This window comes from Stenella coeruleoalba (genome assembly GCF_951394435.1).
Source record: "Stenella coeruleoalba genome assembly, chromosome: 12".
In the NCBI taxonomy this organism is placed as follows: Eukaryota; Metazoa; Chordata; class Mammalia; order Artiodactyla; family Delphinidae; genus Stenella; species Stenella coeruleoalba.
This window is the reverse complement of record NC_137158.1, coordinates 77,869,767-77,892,300: the sequence shown is the minus strand read 5'-3', so window position 1 is coordinate 77,892,300 and position 22,534 is coordinate 77,869,767. Positions and strand designations below refer to the sequence as shown.

Genomic DNA, 22,534 nt, shown 5'->3' with positions numbered 1-22,534 from the left:
GAGAGCTCTCCATTCGTTGTTCACAGAACATGTATTGCCTGGCCTTTATGTGTACTGTGTGCTGTGAGCAGCCCAGATACGATTCCAGCCCCCATGGGAACCTGCTCTGCCCCCCACTCCATCCCTGTGCTCATGGTGTGTGTCTCAGGGATGTGGTGATATTCAGGGATGAAGTGAGGAATCTATTTTCCACCTTTTTGATCAACTAGAAAGAGCTGAAATGTTGGCACCTTGTTTTTTAGGCTCCATCAACAGAACTCTATGTTGAATTGGCTGTGCCAATGCTGCCTTGGACACAGGAGACTGTTTTGCATATTTTCTGTCCCAAGTAGGACTCGAGTGGAGAAGTGCATGACAGCTATCTGGGGAACGGATGCCTGGGTGAGGGCTTGTTAGCTACCACTGGAAAACTTGCGTCCCTCCTCCCAGCGCCTCTCCTCCACCCCACGCCTTCCTACTTCTTGGGTTCCTGATTCTTAGTATTTGGTGGATATGGTTAAAACAGGATGCTGGAGAGCTACTGTGTTTTTTGAGGAAATAGTATTTTACCTTCAAGGAAACACCAAGGGTCATCTCTCCGGGTGGGTTCAAACTTAGTGTCCGCTGATCCCAGGGGCTTTTCTCTATGTATGTGCCTCTCTGGGGGAAGAAAGATGTTGGAGCAACTTTTATGTTGCTTTTGTCTGCTGATGTTAGCAGAGGTATTTTTCAGCTCTGAGTAATCAAACAGTAGAGATGGCTTTCCAGATATTTGTTAAATCTCCACTTGTACCAGGCACTATTATTAAGGCATTATAGGAAGTAAAATTTAATACAAGACCCGGTTAATCTTTTGGTAAATATTTATTGAATGCTTCCTATGTGCCAGGCATCCCTCTAGGTGCTAGATTTTGAAGTCATGACGTGTTCAAGAATGTCAATTCTATCTTGAATGCTTGGCCAATCATTGACTCTAAGCAAAGTCATCATTCAACTACAGAGCTGATAAAAGAGATTTGATAAAAAGCAACATTAACAGGGGAAGTGATTGAGCAGCTGTGCGGGATAGAGGGTTGGACCATTGATGGATTGTGTTACTACCATGTATGTACCACTCAGATATATAAACAGATAGATTATAATATCCATTTAAGAGGCATCAGCAATGCATTGTGGAATATAAAAGACAGAAGAAGTAGTAACACTGAGTTAAACAATAGGCGTAGGAGCCTGACTGGCCTGGGTCCTAGTCTTGGCTCTGCTACTAGCTATGTGTGATCTGAGGGGAAGTTACTTAAGCACACCGAGATGAAGTTCCTTTCGTGAAAAGGAAGGTAAAAATAGTACCTATCATGAAGATCTTTGGGAAATAATATAAATCAATTGTTACAGTGACTACAGATAAATAACACTGGGTGAATGTAAGATTTTTATAAGAGCTCATGCCTTCTAAAGTCAGAAAGGGCTTTATGGTGGAGGTGGCATTTGACCTCGATCTGAAAGGATGAGTAAGCATTAAGCAGATGAAAAATGGGGGAAGAGAATAAAGCATTCAGAAGTATGGAGTTGTTAAAGTGTCTGACATTTCTCTAGGATAGAAAAAAGTCTAAGGTGCCAGGAACGGAATTGGACAGATGTCTTGGTGGGATATTGAAGCTACTGTGGGAAGGGACTCGCTTGACACTTAAACTGTGATTTCAAGATGGAATCTCATACATTAAATGACTGGCTTCCATTCAATAATGGTTCTGCAGGTTCACACGAAGACACTCCACTCTACTGTAAATACAGAGCAATGACAGACAAAGAGAAACATAGAAAACAGGGAAAGCACAGTTAGGCTCAAAAACACAGTAATCATCTCTATGGATCAGAAATAAAAAGTGGCAACATGACTGAAGCTACGGCCTGCTGGGCACCTACTTCATCTGGAGGCAGGAAGCAGTTTGCCTCCTGGTCCAGGTTAGGGAGGTGGGAAAACGCTCCACTAAATATGAGAGAACTATGGTCACTTCTTTTTTTAAATTTTATTTATTTTTGGCTGTGTTGGGTCTTGGTTGCTGCCCACGGCCTTTGGTTGCGGTGAGCACGGGCTACTCTTCCCTGCAGTACACGGGCTTCTTATTGCGGTGGCTTCTCTTGTTGTGGAGCACGGGCTCTAGGAGCACGGGCTTCAGTAGTTGTGGCTTGTAGGCTTCAGTAGTTGTGGCTTGCAGGCTCTAGAGCGCAGGCTCAGTAGTTGCGGCGCACGGGCTTAGTTGCTCCGCGGCATGTGGGATCTTCCCTGACCAGGGCTGGAACCTGTGTCCCCTGCACTGGCAGGCGGATTCTTAACTGCTGTGCCACCAGGGAAGCCCCTACATTCACTTCTCAATGACAGTGGTAAACGGCAGCTCTCCCACTTGTGAAAGGGGCTAAAGATGAAAAGAGAAAACAGTTGTTAAAAGCACTGCCTGGGGTTACACAATTCCACAAGCTACCTGAGGGCCTAAGAAGGAAGGAATAGGGACACATATCAAAATCAGGAGCTAAACCTAGTCACCAGCCAGACCAGCAACTGGATAGGCAGGAGTTCCCATGACGGCGTCAGGACCTGATTGTAGGACCGATTCCACATCAGGTGGAGGCAACGTCCAAACGGATAAGGAGGGAGGTGCGGCCGTAATGGGGGAAAGGGGAGCAGAGAGGGAGGGAGAGACTGAGAGAGAGAGGGAGGGGGAGAGAACATAAGGCCCTTCCACTCACAATTCTGCAAACTTAAAAGTCCAAAACAGATTTGAGAAATGCTAAGAAAGATAGACTCTCAAATACAAAATTCAAGTATAGCTTTATTTTACATAAAAACAAAATTTTAAAGCATGACAAAAAATTTTAAGTATGAAGCTTAAAGAATCTTTTGCACAATTTTGAAAGAAAAGCAGGCACAAATGAAAAAGTATAAAATGCAAGTGGGCTTTGAAAAAACTGAGGTATTGGAAAAGAAACCATAATGTTTGAAATAGAAAGCTCAGTAAATGGCATACATTCCACGTTGGATACTTTCTAAAAGAGTGTTAGTAAATTGACAAATTTATGCAGGACATGTATGGCACAGGGAGATAAACAGATTAAAAATTAAGACAGAAAATTAAGAGCAGAAAATAATGGAATAGTTAAAAAAAAAAAAAGAAACAGGTAGAAAGATTGCTGAAATTTTGAAAGAAAAGACCAAAATATATTCCAGGTTGTAGAGAACTAAAAGTTTTATATATTGCAGGAGGGATTATAAGTAGGACACTTGGAAAGCAATTTGGGGATACCTGCAATATTAAAGATGCACGTGTCCTATGACCATGAAGTCCACTCTCAGATAAATACTCTAGCCCAGAGGAACACGTGTCCAGGGGCACAGTGCAGTTATACAAAGTTGTTAATTGCAACAGTGTTGTGATAGTAAACTAAATGTGGGTCATTAAGTGAATGGATAAATAAATTGTGTCATTTTCATTCACTACAGTGCTATATTAGAATTAGAGCTACTTGTCTCAACATGGAAAAAAATCTCAAAAACACAATACTAAAAATTAAGTATTTCCATTAATGCTATTATTTATAGTATTGTGAGTGTTGCTTATAAATACTAAAATCGCATGGGAATGATAAAAATCACATTCAGCTTAGTGTAACCTGGGGTGAATGAGAGGGAAGTTGTACATAGGGAGACATGAGTGTATTTAGATTTCATTACCTTAAAAGTAAAATCAAAGAGTAAGAAAGAAAAGAAGGAAGAAAGAGCTGTGTGCTCAGTGAGTTAGAATATGATAGAGTTGAGACTGTTGATACCATGTTGTTAAATTGCTTTTCAATTTCCACTCCCCACTATCAGTGAGTAAGTGTGTATCTGGAATTTACTGCAGGAGAGATTATAAGCACAGGAGTGTGGTTTTGAAAAAACACGTGACGATCTCTCTTTTGGCCCTAGGCCCTCCTGTTACTATCATGTCTCCTCTTTTCAATCAAGGTTCTGGTGAGACTAATCTTCAGTGCCGTGTTGACTTCTTTAATTCCCATTCCTCCCCAAGCTACTGGAATTTGTTTTCCAGCCAACACGACAATGAAACTGTTTTGCCAAGGTCTCCAGTAACTTTTTCTTTCTCTTTGACACTGGTAGTATTTAATGGTTTGGACTCATCTTTCCCTTCAATCTCTCCCTCACTTCCATGGCAGCTCCTCTTCTGGTTTCCTTTTGTCCTGTGCTGTTCTGCTCAGTCTCCTAGACCTTTCCTGCTGCTTCCGTGTAAACATATTGGTCTTCCTTCGGATTCTGACTTCAACCCTTTGACATTCTACACATCTGGGTTATCTTATCCAAACTCAAGACGTCCACTCTCTGTACACTGATGATTCCTAATTTTATGTCTTTATTCCAGATTTCCTCCAAATCCTTAAACCCTGAAGTACTATGTATACTATTTCCATCAGATGCCTCTTATGTACATCAAACTCAATATGTTTATTACTGAATATATTGTAATTCAGTATATATGACCGTGTCCTCTATATTGATGTCATTTATCCCATTGCTTAAGCTAGAAACTCTTTCCCTGGCACATTGCTCTCCCTCACTTTCCATGTTCTAAAATCCTCCTCCTCTTCCCCCTCAGCTCCCTGTCCGTCCTTCCTTTTCTCCTCTCTCTTTCTTCTTCCCCTTTGCCCTAGTCTTTCTTTTTTTGTTTTGTTTTGTTTTTTGCGGTACGTGGGCCTCTCACTGCCGTGGCCTCTCCCGTTGCGGAGCACAGGCTCCGGACGCGCAGGCTCAGCGGCCATGGCTCACGGGCCCAGCCGCTCCGCGGCATGTGGGATCTTCCCGGACCGGGGCACGAACCCGTGTCCCCTGCATCGGCAGGCGGACTCTCAACCACTGTGCCACCAGGGAAGCCCCCTAGTCCGTCTTTTATAATATTTCTCGAATTTCTCTTCTGTGTAGAAAGTGCCATTGCTTCCAGCTTCCCCTCAGACTCTAGTCCTTGCTTCTCTGTCCTCCTCCGTTATACAACATCAACAACCAAAGCAAATTCCTTAAAGGCTACTACTTTGTGAATTTTACTCTTGAAACAAATATTTGCATTTTACCATTTACTCCTGTGACTTTGGGCACAATACTGAACCTCCGTTTGCTTCAATTTCCTCATCTGTAAAATGTGCATTATAATAGCACCTAAGCCGTAAATGTTGTGAGAATTCAATCCAGGTATTTATGAAAAGACTCAGAGCAGTGACTGGCCTATGGCAAACATTATATGAGTATAAGCTTTATATATATTTCTTAGCTATCATTGTTTTCAATTACTGTCTATTGTTATTATAAAGTCTCTTATCTGTCTTCATTTTTCACTATTAGAGATTTTCTTTTCATATTCACTTATTAAGTAATATTAAAGTGGTTAGTCTTCTGAAAAAAACTAAGCAAGTTTTTCATGTATTTTTACAGGTAAAATTTTAATATGTAAAAGCTTTAAAATTCTCTTTACAAAGTTGAGTTTAATTTGCCAGGAAGGAGGAAAGATGTTTGTGGAGCAAAGGTGTTTGTGGAGAAACATGCCTAATAGCTTTATCAGCTGGAGCTGGCTTGGATCTAAAATATTTAGGAATTGTTGTGGCTTCGTTAAAGTAGCACTAAAATTGGCAATCGTGAAGTTTTACACCATGGAACTTGGATAAATGCCACAAATCAAGACTAGCATAACACTATATAATTTTGCTTAATACCAGGACCCTTGTGAAGTTTGATGTAATGACAAACCACTTTATGGTGAATTTTAATATATGATGGGGGGTAAATTGTACCTGTAAGAGTTAATAGTTACTATATATATTAGAAGTCAATATAATAATTACCCTGATCTTGGGTGTGAGCACCATCATTCAATATCAGAGGAGGTCCATTTGTATCTTTTACACTGGTTCCTTTTTAAGTTTATACAACATGTGATTTTGAGTGATTAATGACCAAATGAATTTTTTTAACCACCTTAAAAAGTAAAAGAAAAATAGTCTTTTTCAATAAAAAGGAAATATTTATTTAAAAGAGAAAATTTTCTCAAGTTTTAGAACCAAGTTAGGGCAAATTCAGAATTTAGAGTAATTCTTCAGTTTTACCTACAACATGCCAATGGGAAGAAAATTGTGTGAGAAACTATCTTATTAGGCTTGGGGTATTTGTTATGATTGTTATAATTCCCTATGGAAAAACTGTCTCATAAAATACACACTGCTTGCTCGGCTTTTTGTCACTCACCAGTGAAATAAACCACATGTAAGACCTTTATGAAACTGACTAGTTTGTGGGTTCCATTTCCTGTTGTGAGGGGTTAGATGTATCTCAAACTCACCGAAGTTCTCAAGATTGTTTTCATTCTTTCATGTAAACCAGTTTAGGTTTCAAATTCATATATTTCAAGTGAAACTGAAATCCTCTCTAATTTATCATTTCTATAATATGCAGTTCTGCTTCTGGTTGGGGGAAACAGTTTGAACAGTTATATAGATTTTACGGTCATTTGCCTTAGGAGAAGTACTGTCTGAGGAGGGCTGACTCAATGACTAAACTCCCTGCCCCCCTTTAAAAAAGTCTGAATAAAGTCCTCTCGGTGTTGGGTGCTCACATTGCTTGAGGTATTGTCCTGCTTAGAGCCCCACTTCTCATCCAGCCCAGGTGCAAGAATCTAGCGTAGACGGAGGCCTGGCGTGGGGCAAGGTTGAGACCGAGCCTGCAGTTTGATAGGGGGCTTTCTCTAGAACCAGCCGTAAGGTTGGGTGGTAGAGCTGGAGAGCCCTTGCTGCACTGGGAGCCCATAAGCGATGGATGGAGGAGATTCACTGGCTCCCAGTCAGGAGGCTTGGAGTGGGTGATGCTTCCCTTTACAGATCCTACAGCTGTCCTCGCCTACTTCCTCTCTCTCTTCTTATCAGAGCTGCTTTTTTTGTATGAGCTAATGTGATTTACCTTGTTCATATGGGGCCAGACGTTCTAGGAATACCTCTGTCTACAACTCCCTTTTCTCCCTATTTCCCTGGTTCTTAGTTTGTCTTGAGTGCCTCCTGGGGTCTCCTGCAGCCCAGATTTTCTAAAGTGTTCCCACTATCTAAATTGACTTACTCTCTTCTTCACCTTTCGTCCTGGCTCTCAACTAAGTTCTAGCTATCCAAGTGGTATACATTATGCAAATAAGATATTTGGGCTAATATATTTTGTTAATAGGTTTTGCTGACCTCAGATAATTGCCTATAGAAAAGACTTCAGGAGACCATTTGAGGGAATGGTGGGAATTTTAGACCAAGATGCAGGTCAGTGTGGGAGATATCTTATGAAGCTGAGACTAGAACTTGGTCAAAAATGCCTAAATTTTAGTTGTGTGTCATGACTCTAGTATGTCTACTCTTGACTAAAATTTAGAGCAATTATTGCCTTTGTCATGTCCTTTTTTCACAAGGATGATTAATTTCTTCAGGAATAAAATTTTCTTCTAACATTTGTAGAATAAAAAGTCGGTATGGGATTTCCCAGGAAATACAATTTAAGCACTTTAACTTCATCATTGTTGCTGAAGGAAATACAAATCCTACCTATCTTGAAAACTAGGAAATTTTTGTTTATTAGATAGGAAGTACTTGTTTATATCTATAATCGTGTATTATAGTACATAGTCACATAAAGTATTTTTAGTTTTTAGTGCATTTTCAGGTACAATCTTGTTAAATATTTTTGAGACCTACAGGATTGGAATTATTATAAATATCTTGATTTTACGAATGAGGAAGTTGGTTTCGAGTAATAAACGGATTTTTCCCCGAGTAACACAGCTGCTACGTATGACAACCGTGAGTTGATTTCAGGCCTCTGGATTTTAAAATCCCATTTTATTTCCGCTCTGTCATATTCCCTCTTCAAACATATCGTAGAACCATTGTAGCTATTAGATCAATAGTTAGATATGGAGAATACTAGCCAGGTACATCGAAAATAACATTATAAAATCTTGTAATAAGATTGCATACCAATTTTTAGAACTGCTTTTCAATTATGTAGAATGTTTTTCAAATTCTCCACTTGTTACCAGAAAAGATTAAGTCAATTAAACTTGACTAAATTCGGTTTAGATATTGTGGAGGAAAAAATGAAACTTCTTTAATCTAAAATGTTTCTCTCTCTGCACACACACACAGCCGTTGAAAGCATTTTTTTTTGTTTTCTATTTTTGCTGATAGTCTGATGATTTTACATGAATTGTTTAAAATGTATTGTGAAAAACATGTATTTCAGATTGTCTTTTGTCTGATTTGAATATTTGAAGAGCTAGTATCAAATAGAAATTGGCAATTAATTTATCTTCCATAAAACATACGAGAAACATTCAGAGATACTTAAGGCAATATGCAATTTAAATCTAGATGTAAATAAGAATTTCCTGATAAGGAGGGTTGATGGGTACTTAGATCTCACCAAAAGAGGTTGTGGAACTTCTTTTTTCTGGGATGTTTACTTCCTGTGGCTTAGACGCAACCCCATGGTATTAGCAGGACCATGAATTTAACAATCTGATGTGAACCTGTAGTATTGTGACATTGCGATGGTTATCTTGCAGGTTTATTTAAATAATTGCTGTTATTTAGAAATGGCACAAAAAGAAGCACAACGTAATTTTGTCTTCTCTCACAAAAAATAAAAAGGGAAATATTTTTATTATTTTTAAGATACTGAGTGAACGGTGTCCTGTCATAACTAAAGCGGTAGTGGGAAAGATGCCTGTGGGTGCAAACAGGAAACATTAGTGATAAATGCTGTTACGTATGTTTTTCAGGTGCAGCTCCGTGTCTGTTGATTCTAATTAGCACATTTTGTGCCTCAGCTAGTAGCTCCCCTTTAGCTCTGCTTGGAGAGTTTTTTTTTTTAGCTTCCATCCTGCTCGTACATACTGCCACCTCCTCCCTCTTTCTCTCGTTACAAATGTTACAACACAATCAGAAATTTCCTCTTTTCTTTCCTTCCTGCATTTCCAGCAGGTTCCCTTGCGTCAGAAGCAGAGAAGGAAAACTAAAGGTAATTAGATCTTTTGTTTCTTTATCCCGTTTGTGTGTGTGTGAGAGTCCTTTTCTCCTGGATGCCTTCTTTAGGATCTGATTTTTGTCTGTCTTAATGCTAGTATCAGAAGGTGGATGGCAGATTAATTTGGGGTTCTTCTGGATCGATTTTAAGAAATGACGGCATGCTGTTCGTTTGGGTTAATCCCCGTGGTATGTCAATAGAGCTTAGAAAGACTGGCACTGAGTCGGGGAAGTGGCCGTGTTTCTAGGTGGGCATTAACCCTTTAGCATCTCTTGCATAACTACTGCTATTATTGTTGAAACGAGCTGTGTTAGTGCAGTGATGTGCCTGCCAGACTCATGATTTTCATGTTTTCAGCTTATTCCATTGAAGAATATTCTTAGACTAACACTTGCATGTGAGTCTCACCGTTTCCTTGATCATATCTTGTACCTTCTAAGCACCAAATGAATGGTTAAAAAGAAAATCGATAAATTACTTTCTTTTTGCATTTGCTTTGCGTAAATCTTGGTACAAAAATCCAACTTCCTGGAGGTAAACAGCGAACACATACATCAGGGTACGATGTTACCTACCTTTTCACATAATTGTTGCAGGTTTTTTCACCATGAGTCGGAGGAGGATATCATGTAAAGACCTGGGGCACGCTGACTGCCAAGGGTGGCTATGTAAGAAAAAGGAAAAAGGAACTTTCCTAGGCAACAAATGGAAAAAGTTCTGGGTGGTCCTGAAGGGATCATCACTGTACTGGTACAGCAATCAAATGGTGAGTCCACTGTCTTCCTCCTGTCCCAGGACCCTTTAACAAAGGGTGGGTCAAAGATCATTGTGGAGCAGGTGAACCCCATGGGAAAGATCGTTTTTATTTCTGGGACTTGGAACAGGGCAAAGAAACAAATAAGTTCTAGAAACTGTTTCTGTAGGTATGTAGGTTATTCTATTATACTTGATGGAGGAGAAAACCATCCTGCTTGACTAATCTTTGGTTGAAGAGGGGCATCCAAATATATATCCTTATTGAAGGAGGATTTCAGGGCCTATTAATGTTACTCTTCCATGGTCGATGCTAATCATTTCAGGATTTCCTTGGACAGCACTTGATATGGGAACTTGACATTGTTAAGATCTCTACTAAAAAAAAGGGACTCAACTTTAAGACCTATTGGGGTGTAAATTGATTCAGTGCACAGGAAGCTATTTTCTTTTCTCCTCCTTTATTATCTTTTTTTCCTCTGACCTTCTCTATTAGGTGGGTTGGTTTTGGAATCGCTAACCTGTGTGCCGGCATTGTGTCGGTGACTGTCATCTGTCGTTCTTTGGCATGTACAGTGAAGGCATTAAACTAATGATGCTTGGACAGCAGTTGATAAGAAACCTGCCTCATTTATCCTGTAATAGGCACTTCACTTTTGTGGTCTGCTTTGCAGGCGAGTTTTCTGTTGGAAAGGGCTGCAAATAAAGTTTCTGTTAAAATGTGTACTGATCTTTCCTGGCTTGAAACATTCTGAAAACAACGATATTTGTCGAATACTGAGTAGAGACCTTTCACAAAGGAACTCTCTCCATGAACACCGAGTAGCCATTTGATCTCAGGAGAGCCTGAGTTTCCCTTTGTGGTAGAGTGAAGGTCAGCAATGGATGTCCTTTAATCCATTAAGGGAAAATCATTTAAAAATTGACCACAAGCCAGAAAAATTCTTTTTACGTGATACCATTATTTTAAAATGACTTGTGTATGCCCATCTCTCAAGCAACAGAGCTTTAGGGCAAATAACTTTATAAATGTAAAATAAGTGCCCCGTGTAGTTTGTGGGTGAAATTTTTAGTCGATAAATTGACATTCACTGGCCACTAATCAAAAAGTTGTGTACCCACATAACCCAAGGCACCTGTCCTGTAAGGATTTGATTAAACTGGACCCAAATCCAATTCCAGTGCCCTGGAATAAGCATCCTCCCCTGTGCTTTTCTCTGTACTCCCCCTCCCCTGTCCCCTGTTCCCAAGCTTACAGATTTGGTTTCACCTAAAACATGGTACAAAATTCTTTACTGAGTTTTATAAAAATATATATTTTTGAGCTTTTGGCGAATTTTAACAATTTTATCAAATATTTGGGAGCTTCACAAGAAAGAAGCACCTTGCAGAGTATGCAGTCTTCCACTATCTTCTTTTTCTCTCTTTTCTTCTCCCCTCCTGGATACGTTTACCATCTTGTCTAGCATGGGATAATTTTACCCAAATTAAGGCAAACTGGAGCTGGGGTCTCACCTTCTATCCTAAGGGATTTTTCCTGAACAAATACAGCTTCCTTCTTAATGAAGGTTAATTAATTATGGTTAATATAACTTTCTCCCTCTCGTTTATAATATTTTAGGCTCTTGCTTTTGGTTAGTTGTGCAAGTGATAGTTTGCATCTTCTATGAAATGAGAGGGCTTACCGATTTACCTTTTAATAGCTCTCTAGGAATTTTCCGAGGCTGTTGGAAGGATTGGGTGCTGATGGAGCATGACACATCTGTGGGAAGTAACAAAACTCAGATATAAGCATGGCATTAATTTTCTCATTCAGTCACATTATTCTGCACGTATGTTCTGGTACCGCTCCTGTCTTCATAGGATCGAGCCCCCTCGGAACCACACACACTTACAGATTTGGCTTATTTGGCTTCATAAGTTCATTTGGCTTAAGTTTCTCTTAGAAGAGCAATGAATTACCTATTTTAGGCATTAGGAATCTCACGTACTCGAATAGAATTAGATTAGCAACATTGAATGGAGAATAAATTGACTGTCATTTGGCCACAGAATGACTCTATTAAACTTGTGGTATATAACAGAAGGACCCTTTCAACTTCCTAATTCTATGACTCTGTGTTACAGAGGAATAATCTCTCCACACACACACACACACACACACACACACACACACGCGCGCACACACCCTGACATCTTAATTATGTGTTTGTTTTGGGGAAAAAAGGCTACTCAGTGAATACTTAATTAACCGTCATAGTCCTGCTATCTGTGTGAATATCAACTGTGAAATAATTGCCGAACACATACCCTCAGGCTGAGAATATTTATTTACTTTCTGCCACTCAAGGAATTCAGATTCAATGGAGTAGCTCCCAAGGCACCAACGTCTTATGAACAAACTTCTGTTTCTTCTACCTTCCCTGTTGCCTGTGCTTTCTCATATGGTAATGGAGCTGATAGCATCACAGCCAGAGCCACCTCTTATCGAATGCCTACCATATGTCAAGGGAGAGTCGAGGTACCTTTCATACACACTCTTTTTAACTTCTCCAAAATACCCTCCAAGGTAGCAATTGTCAACACGTTTAGAAAGTTGGGAAGGCTGAGACTCATAGAACTTGTGTACATTCTTCAAGTGACCCAAGTCCTAAGGGGAGGGGGTACAATAGATCCTCTTTAGCCCCTTTGACTCTTCAGCCCCCGGTTGTTGTCATATGCCAACCTGACCCCATGCGGGGACCAGGATAAATGATGTGGTTCAACTCCCCTATTGTCTGCGTTCAATGGGGTTTGGAGAGAACAACTCTAGAAGTGAAACGTGGGGCCGTTCTTATGTGCAAGTACAAGTGAGCTCACGGGATCCCTTTGCTTGTCTCTCTTGTTCCCTGACACAACCCGAGGAGACATCACCCTCACCTCTCTCAGCGTTTTGTCATTGTTGTTACCTAGTAACTGACGCATGGTGTACTGCCTTCTTCCATCACTCTTTGCTGCTTTAAAAAGTACTACGCAGATTTCCTTGAGAAAGGTCAAGTTCAGACACTCATCTACCATTTTTCACACCCCATATTATGTGCATAGAATGTGATGCAGCACACAAGAATTTATGCCATGTCTTACAAAACCGTATTCAAGTTGAACAGCCTTAAAAATCCAGGCTGTTTAAAATCCTGGATTGAAATCCACACAATTGTTTTCCTTTGCCTCTAGATAAAGTAACAATTCATTTCCTGGCTCCTGGGCGTCTCCTGACCTGTACCTGTCTTACTTCCCCAGCTTCCCCGCCTCCACCCAAGCTTCAACTACACAACTGCTTTTAATTCCTTATTAATGTCCTATATGCTGGCTGTCTCTTTAAGCCTTTGCATATGCTGTTTTTCAGCTCAGCAAACTCTTTGCCTTCATGCTGTACAGTCTTTCTCCCACCCAATTCCATCAAGCTTATTCCTCCTCATAAGTCAAATTTTAGTTTAAATAGCGCATCCTCGAGGTGTTCTTACCTTTCCTCTGACCCAAATTAGGCTGCCTCTTCTTCTCCCATAGCAACCTATACTTATTACACTTACCTTCCTCTTTCGTACATGTTGTTAGACTTGCTGTTTTCCATAATTGATAATAATCTCTGTAGAGAAAGACCGTAGTATATCTTTAGCGCCTTAGGTAGTGTCTGATACTTCCTAGGTACTCAAGTAATATTTGTTGATTTCATAAATAAATCAGATTTAGGAATCATCAGCATTTACCTTACCCATGGGAATTTTGAGAAATGGGATGGTGAATAAGGACTGCTTTTTTAAAAAAAATTTATTTTCTTTATTTTTATACAGCAGGTTCTTATTAGTCATCCATTTTATACACATCAGTGTATACATGTCAATCCCAATCTCCCAGTTCATCACACTACCACCCCCACCCCTCCACTTTCCCCCCTTGGTGTCCATACGTTTGTTCTCCCCATCTGTGTCTCTATTTCTGCCCTGCAAACCGGTTCATCTGTACCATTTTTCTAGGTTCCACATATACGTGTTAATATACGATATTTGTTTTTCTCTTTCTGACTTATTTCACTCTGTATGACAGTCTCTAGATTCATCCACGTCTCTACAAATGACCCAATTTCGTTCCTTTTTTTGGCTGAGTAATATTCCATTGTATATATATACCACATCTTCTTTACCCATTCGTCTGTCGATGGGCATTTAGGTTGCTTCCATGACCTGGCTATTGTAAATAGCACAGCAGTGAACATTGGGGTGCATGTGTCTTTTTGAATTATGGTTTTCTCAGGGTATGTGCCCAGTAGTGGGATTGCTGGGTCATATGGTAGTTCTATTTTTAGTTTTTTGAGGAACCTCCCTACTGTTGATAGTGGCTGTATCAATTTACATTCCCAAAAACAGTGCAAGAGGGTTCCGTTTTCTCCACACCTTCTCCAGCATTTGTTGTTTGTAGATTTTCTGATGATGCCCATTCTAACTGGTGTGAGGTGACACCTCATTGTAGTTTTGATTTGCACTTCTCTGATAATTAGTGGTGTTGAGCAGATTTTCATGTGCTTCTTGGCCATCTGTATGTCTTCTTTGCAGAAATGTCTCTTTAGGTCGTCTGCCCATTTTTGGACTGGATTGTTTGTTTTTTTAATATTGAGCTGCATGAGCTGTTTATATATTTTGGAGATTAATCCTTTATCCATTGATTCATTTGCAAATATTTTTTTCCCATTCTGAGGTTGTCTTTTCGTCTTGTTTGTAGTTTCCTTTGCTTTGCAAAAGCTTTGAAGTTTCATTAGGTCCCATTTGTTTATTTTTGTTTTTATTTCCATTACTCTAGGAGGTGGATCAAAAAAGATCTTGCTGTGATTTATGTCAGAGTGTTCTTCCTATGTTTTCCTCTAAGAGTTTTATAGTGTCCAGTCTTACACTTAGTCCTCTAATCCATTTTTTTTTTTCTTTGCGGTACGTGGGCCTCTCACTGTTGTGGCCTCTCCCTTTGCGGAGCACAGGCTCCGGACGCGCAGGCTCAGCGGCCATGACTCACGGGCCCAGCCGCTCCACCGCATGTGGAATCCTCCCGGACTGGGGCACGAACCCACGTCCCCTGCATTGACAGGCGGACTCCCAACCACTGCGCCACCAGGGAAGCCCCTCTAAATATTTTGAGTTTATTTTTATATATGGTGTTAAGGAGTGTTCTAATTTCATTCTTTTACATGTAGCTGTCCAGTTTCCCCAGCACCACTTATTGAACAGACTGTCTTTTCTCCGTTGCATATCATTGCCTACTTTGTCATAGATTAGTTGACCATAGGTGCATGGGTTTATCTCTGGGCTTTCTATCCTGTTCCATTGATCTACATTTCTGTTTTTGTGCCAGTACGATATCATCTTGATTACTGTAGCTTTGTAGTATAGTCTGAAGTCAGGGAGTCTGATTCCTCCGGCTCTGTTTCTTTCCCTCAAGACTGCTTTGGCTATTCAGGGTCTTTTGTGTCTCCATACAAATTTTAAGATTTTTTTGTTCTAGTTCTGTAAAAAATTCCATTGGTAATTTGATAGAGATTACATTGAATCTGTAAATTGCTTTGGGTAGTATAGTCATTTTCACAATATTGATTCTTCTAATCCAAGAACATGATATATCTCTCCAGCTGTTGGTATCATTTTTAATTTCTTTCAACAGTATCTTATAGTTTTCTGCATACAGGTCTATGGCTCCCTAAGTAGGTTTATTCCTAGGTATTTTATTCTTTTTGTTGCAATGGTAAATGGGAGTGTTTCCTTAATTTCTCTTTCAGATTTTTCATCATCAGTATATAGGAATGCAAGAGATTTCTGTGCATTAATTTTGTATCCTGCTACTTTACCAAATTCATTGATTAGCTCTAGTAGTTTTCTGGTCGCATGTTTAGGATTCTGTATGTATAGTATCATGTCATCTGCAAACAGTGACAGTTTTACTACTTCTTTTCCAATTTGCATTCCTTTTATTTCTTTTTCTTCTCTGATTGCTGTGGCTAGGACTTCCCAAACTATGTTGAATTAGAGTGGTGAGAGTGGACATCCTTGCCTTGTTACTGATCTTAGAGGAAATGCTTTCAGTTTTTCACCATTGAGAACGATGTTTGCTGTGGATTTGTTGTATATGGCCTTTATTATGTTGAGGTAGGTTCCCTCTATGCCCACTTTCTGGAGAGTTTGATCATAAATGGGTGTTGAATTTTCTCAAAAGCTTTTTCTGCATCTATTGAGATGATCATATGGTTTTTCTCCTTCAGTTTGTTAATATGATTTATCACATTGATTGATTTGCATATATTGAAGAATCCTTGCATTCCTGGGATAAATCCCACTTGGTCATGGTGTATGATCCTTTTAATGTGTTGTTGGATTCTGTTTGCTAGCGTTTTGTTGAGGATTTTTGCATCTATATTCATCAGTGATATTGGGTCTTTTTTTGTAGTATCCTTGTCTGGTCTTGGTGTCAGGGTGATGGTGGCCTCATAGAATGAGTTTGGGAGTATTCCTTCCTCTGCAAGTTTTTGGAAGCGTTTGAGAAGGATGGGTGTTAGCTCTTCTCTAAATGTTTGATTGAATTCACCTGTGAAGCCATCTGGTCCTGGACTTTTGTTTGTTGGAAGATTTTTAATCACAGTTTCAATTTCGTTACTTGTGATTGATCTGTTCGTATTTTCTGTTTCTTCCTGGTTCAGTCTTGGAAGGTTATACCTTTCTAAGAATTTGTCCATTTCTGGGCTTCCCTGGTGGCGCAGTGGTTGAGAGTCTGTCTGCCGATGCAGGGGACATGGGTTCGTGCCCCGGTCTGGGAAGATCCCACACGCCGCGGAGCTGCTGGGCCCGTGAGCCATGGCTGCCGAGCCTGCGCATCCGGAGCCTGTGCTCTGCAATGGGAGATGCCACAACAGCGAGAGGCCCACATACCCCACCCCCCAAAAAAAAAAGAATTTGTCCATTTCTTCCAGGTTGTCCATTTTATTGGCATAGAGTTGCTTGTAGTAGTCTCTTAGGATGCTTTGTATTTCTGCAGTGTCTGTTGTAACTTCTTTTTCATTTCTAATTTTATTGATTTGAGTCCTCTCCCTCTTTTTCTTGATGAGTCTGACTAATGGTTTATCAATTTTGTTTATCTTCTCAAAGAACCAGCTTTTACTTTTATCTTTGCTATTGTTTTCTTTGTTTCTGTTTCATTTATTTCTGCTGTGATCTTTATGATTTCTTTCCTTCTGCTAACTTTGGGTTTTGTTTGTTCTTCTTTCTCTAGTTCCTTCTGGTGTAAGGTTAGATTGTTTATTTGAGATTTTTCTTGTTTCTTGAGGTAGGCTTGTATAGCTATAAACTTCCCTCTTAGTACTGCTTTCGCTGCATCCCTTAGGTTTTGGATTGTCATGTTTTCATTGTCATTTGTCTCCAGGTATTTTTTTATTTCCTCTTTGATTTCTTCAGTGATCTCTTGGTTATTTAGTAACGTATTGTTTAGCCTCCATGTGTTTTGTACTTTTTTTTCCCTGTAATTGATTTCTAATCTCACAGCATTGTGGTCAGAAAAGATGCTTGATATGATTTCTATTTTCTTAAATTTACTGAGGCTTGATTTGTGACCCAAGATAGATCACAATCTTGTGATCAAGATTTGTGATCTATCCTGGAGAATGTTCTGTGTGCATTTGAGAAAAAAGTGTAATCTGGTGTTTTTGGATGGAATGTCCTGTAAGTATCAATTAAATGTATCTGGTCTATTGTGTCATTTAAAGCTTGGTTTTCCGCGTTAATTTTCTGTTTGGATGATCTGTCCATTGGTGTAAGTGAGGTGTTAAGATCCCCCACTATTATTGTGTTACTGTCCATTTCCTCTTTTATAGCTGTTAGCAGTTGCCTTATGTATTGAGGTGCTCCTATGTTGGGTGCATATAGTATTTATAATTGTTATATCTTCTTCTTGGATTGATCCCTTGATCATTATGTAATGTCCTTCCTTGTCTCTTGTAACATTCTTTATTTTAAAATCTATTTTATCTGATACGAGTATTGCTACTGCAGCTTACTTTTGATTTCCATTTGCATGGAATATCTTTTTCCATCCCCTCACTTTCAGTCTGAATGTGTCCCTAGGTCTGAAGTGGGTGTCTTTTAAATAGCGTATATATGGATCTTGTTTTTGTATCCATTCAGTGAGCCTGTGTCTTTTGGTTGGAGCATTTAATACATTCACATTTAAGGTAATTATCGATACGTATGTTCCTATGACCATTTTCTTAACTGTTTTGGGTTTGTTTTTGTAGGTCCTTGTCTCCTCTTGTGTTTCCCACTTAGAGAAGTTCCTTTAGCATTTGTTGTAGAACTGGTTTGGTGGTGCTGAATTCTCTTAGCTTCGCTTGTCTGTAAAGCTTTTGATTTCTCCATCGAATCTGAATGAGATCCTTGCAAGTAGAGTAATCTTGGTTGTAGGTTCTTCCCTTTCATCACTTTAAGTATATCGTGCCACTCCCTTCTGGCTTGTAGAGTTTCTGCTGAGAAATCAGCTTTTATGGGAGTTCCCTTGTATGTTTTTTGTCGTTTTTCCCTTCCTGCTTTCAATAATTTTTCTTTTTCTTTAATTTTTGCTAATTTGATTACTATGTGTCTCGGCGTGTTTCTCCTTGGGTTTTTCCTGTATGGCACTCTCTGTGCTTCCTGGACTTGGATGGCTGTTTTCTTTACAATGTTAGAGAAGTTTTCAACTATAATCTCTTCAAATTTTTTCTCAGACCCTTTCTTTTTCTCTTCTCCTTCTGGGACCCCTGGAATGTGAATGTTGTTGCGTTTAATGTTGTCCCAGAGGTCTCTTAGGCTGTCTTCATTTCCTTTCATTCGTTTTTCTTTATTCTGTTCCGCAGCAGTGAATTCCACCATTCTGTCTTCCAGGTCACGTATCCATTCTTCTCCCTCAGTTATTCTGCTATTGATTCCTTCTAGTGTATTTTTCATTTCAGTTATTGTGTTGTTCATCTCTGTTTGTTTGTTCTTTAATTCTTCTAGATCTTTGTTAAACATTTCTTGCAACTTCTCAATCTTTGCCTCCATTCTTTTTCTGAGGTCCTGGATCATCTTCACTATCATTATTCTGAATTATTTTTCTGGAAGGTTGCCTATCTCCACTTCATTTAGTTGTTTTTCTGTGGTTTTATCTTATTCCTTCATCTGGTACATAGCCCTCTGCCTTTTCATCTTGTCTATCTTTCTGTGAATGTGGTTTTTTTTCCACAGGCTGCAGGATTGTAGTTCTTCTTGCTTCTGCTGTCTGCCCTCTGGTGGATGAGGCTATCTAAGAGGCTTGTGCAAGCTTCCTGATGGGAGGGACTGGTGGTGGGTAGAGCTGGCTGTTGCTTTGGTGGGCAGAGCTCAGTAAAACTTTAATCCACTTGTTTGCTGATGGGTGGGGCTGGGTTCCCTCCCTGTTGGTTGTTTGGCCTGAGGCGACGCAACACTGGAGCCTACCCGGGCTCTTTGGTGGGGCTAATGGCAGAGTCTGGGAGGGGTCATGCCATGGAGTACTTCCTGGAACTTCTGCTGCCAGTGTCCTTGTCCTCACAGTAACACACATCCACCCTCTGCCTCTGCAGGAGACCCTCCAACACTAGCAGGCAGGTCTGGTTCAGTCTCCCTTGGGGTCACTGCTCCTTCCCCTGGGTCCTGATGAGCACACTACTTTGTGTGTGCCCTCCAAGAATGGAGTCTCTGCTTCCTGCAGTCCTGTCGAAGTCCTGCAATCAAATCCCGCTAGCCTTCAAAGTCTGATTCTCTAGGAATTCCTCCTCCCGTTCCCGGACCCCCAGATTGGAAAGCCTGACGTGGGGCTCAGAACCTTCACCCCAGTGGGTGGACCTCTGTGGTATAAGTGTTCTCCAGTTTGTGAGTCACCCACCCAGCAGTTATGGGACTTGACTTCATTGTGATTGTGCCCCTCCTACCGTCTCATTGTGGCTCCTCCTTTGTCTTTGGATGTGAGTATCTTTTTGGTGAGTTCCAGTGTCTTCCCGTCGATGATTGTTCAGCAGTTAGTTTTGATTCTCGTGTTCCTGCAAAGGGAGTGAGAGCACGTCCTTCTACTCCACCATCTTGAACCAATCTCCCCTGTCTTTCTCAGAGTCGAATGAAGGAGCTTTCAAATTATATGGAGGGGGAAAAAAATCTGTTTTAAAATTATGTGGACTACTTACTGTCTTCCTTCTTCGATCCCTCGTATCACACAGCACAATCCTTGGTATGATTTGCTAAATTCTTGTTAGAGGGAAGGTATCTTATTTTGTTGTTGTTTTTTACATTCAGGCAACAAATGGGTTGGGGATTGTTCCCATTAAGCAGGTGAAGATGATACTTCCAGTTCTCTAGTGAAAGATCATCTTTTTCAGCAAGAGACAGTTATAACCAGTGAGTCTTACAGAAGCTCAAGACCTTCTCCCTTTTTTTTTTTTTTTTGGCGGTACGCGGGCCTCTCACTGTTGTGGCCCCTCCCGCCGCGGAGCACAGGCTCCGGACGCGCAGGCCCAGCGGCCATGGCTCACGGGCCCAGCCGCTCTGTGGCACGTGGGATCCTCCCGGACCGGGGCACGAACCCGCGCCCCCTGCATTGGCAGGCGGACTCCCAACCACTGCGCCACCAGGGAAGCCCCCTTCTCCCTTTTAAGATCTGAATGCCAGAAGAATCTACCGTAAACTGGGTGGATTAAATAACAGTTTTTTTTCCCCTCACAGTTCTGAAGGCTTGGAAGTCCCAAGGTTAGGGTGCCAGCATGGTTGATTCCTGGTGAGGGCTCTCTTCTTGGATTGCAGATAGCCGCTTTGTCTCAGTGCCAGAGAATGCCCCAGGACTGCTTTTGCTGGAAAATAATTTTCCAGCAAAACTTATGTCTCTTTTAACAATAGTCACGTATAGTCACGTCTATTCTTAAAAATACAGGAAAAGGTCCAATTTGAGATTTGCTAGAAGGGCTCCACGGTCCCAAATAGGTCCCACACAGCAGTTCCCATTTTGCTAACATCTTATCAGAGTTTATTTTATTAGATTCTTTCTAGCCATGGCCTCTGGCTGAAGACAAGGGTTCATTCATCCAGATCACCAGGCTGGGGGCAGAAACGTTGAAAGAGAGAAAGGTTTCCCAGGGAATTCCCTCCACTCTAGCATTTCACCTGGATTTCAGGCACAGCTGGAGACTGATGTTTGGGATCAATATCTTCTCTCTGGAGAAGGAGAAGCAAAGTTCTGAATTATTGTTTTCCTTCAGGCATGTTGCTACGAAATAGTGACAGTATAGGTCCTTAAGATGTGATTACTTATTTGTTAAAACTATCTTATATCTTTCAGTTTTTAGATTTCCCTCTTTTGCTATAACTTCTTATTTTTCTTTTCTAAGAATTCTTAATTAAAATTTAGCGTAGTTCCTTGGGAAATATATTGTGGATTTTATTTATACCCAAGACCAATCATATAGTAAATATCATATATATTATTATGTTATACAACCCACTTAAAATCAGTGAGGTTCTTAAATATTTCTACTCAAGGAGCATTTACTCATCTTAGAGGTGTGTTTTCTTACTTTATCCAAGAGCACATGTGAGCAATCAAAATACATCAAGGGAACAAATGCATTATGCTGGTATAAACTTGGAGGCATTGCCTGAACAATTTAGGCTTTAATTACAAAGCACAGTTTAATATTAGTTACAGATAACAGATATTAAAAGTCTCTTCTTAAGTGAGCCCAACATGAAAAGTTTATCATCCATCCATCCGTTCATCCACCTACCCACCCACCTACGTACATATCCTTCCACCAGTATTTATCGAGGACTTAAAAATAATTTGGGCTAACTGTTGTAAACGTAGAATTAAAAATAAATGAGAGACTACAATTCTCTCTTAAGAACTTATAAGACTGGTGGAGAGGAAAAGACCTATGTAAGTGACATGATCAAAGAAAAGTTGGTGAAAAATATGGCTCTGAGATTGAGCAATACAGATGAATTCTGGAAATTCCAGGGGTAAGGAAAATATTTTGGGTCGAATGTGAGAGAGTTCTGCCAAGCAGCTTTTATTCCTGGAAGATTCTTTCTCCTTTCTACCTAGGAAGGTGTGTTTTTTCTTTTCTTATCATTTTCCAAAGCTGCATCATTTCCTTGGTCAAAGAGGCCAGCCTTCTTTACTAGATAAACATAATTTTCACCAATCAAAAAACATTATTCCTGTGGGTTGCAGTGGATGTAGAAAGTCTTCATGGAGAAGATTCTTTTAAGATCAGCCTTGGAAGGCAGGTTTTTTTTGTTTGTTTGTTTGTTTGTTTTAAGGATAGAGGGTAGTATGTGGGCATTCCTGTCTGGGGACTAATGTGAACAAAGGAATGAAAATATATATGAGCTGTGCCAACCCATTGTTTTAGGTATTATATTGAATTCTCATAATAACCTGGCAAGATAGATTGTATTATTCCCATTTTTCAAGGGAGTTTAATGAAGCTCAGGGAATTTAAGTAATTTGCTCAAAGTTGCATAAAGAGTATATGGCAGGGCTGGGATTAAAAACAAGATCCACCAACACCAAAGCCAGACTATTTCCTGGGCTGCACGGCTTCTCCATTTAGAGGTGAGCCAGGGCTGGTAAATGGGGTCTCAAATGCACAGGGCAGGAATGTGGATTTGATCCAGTAGGCAGTAGGGAGCC

At 40.2% G+C, this 22,534-nt stretch overlaps 2 protein-coding genes across 5 annotated transcripts in view; one reads left to right on the top strand and one right to left on the bottom strand.

Annotated features, from left to right (window-relative positions):
• IPCEF1 (interaction protein for cytohesin exchange factors 1) overlaps positions 1-22,534 on the top strand; it is a 124,622-nt gene that overhangs the window by 37,759 nt on the left and 64,329 nt on the right. The window contains exons 4-5 of one of the 4 annotated variants that reach the window (XM_079939055.1): positions 9,019-9,058; positions 9,661-9,830. The exons of the other annotated variants lie outside the window; for them this stretch is intronic. Of the exons in view, the coding sequence (XP_079795181.1) occupies positions 9,019-9,058; positions 9,661-9,830 (210 nt within the window). The remainder of the gene's footprint in view (positions 1-9,018; positions 9,059-9,660; positions 9,831-22,534) is intronic. 4 annotated transcript variants of the gene reach the window in all.
• OPRM1 (opioid receptor mu 1) overlaps positions 9,690-22,534 on the bottom strand; it is a gene marked incomplete at its 3' end in the record, with an annotated part of 159,030 nt that continues 146,185 nt past the window's right edge. Inside the window, exon 4 of the mRNA XM_079939065.1 lies at positions 9,690-9,728. Coding sequence (XP_079795191.1) covers positions 9,690-9,728 — 39 coding nt within the window. The remainder of the gene's footprint in view (positions 9,729-22,534) is intronic.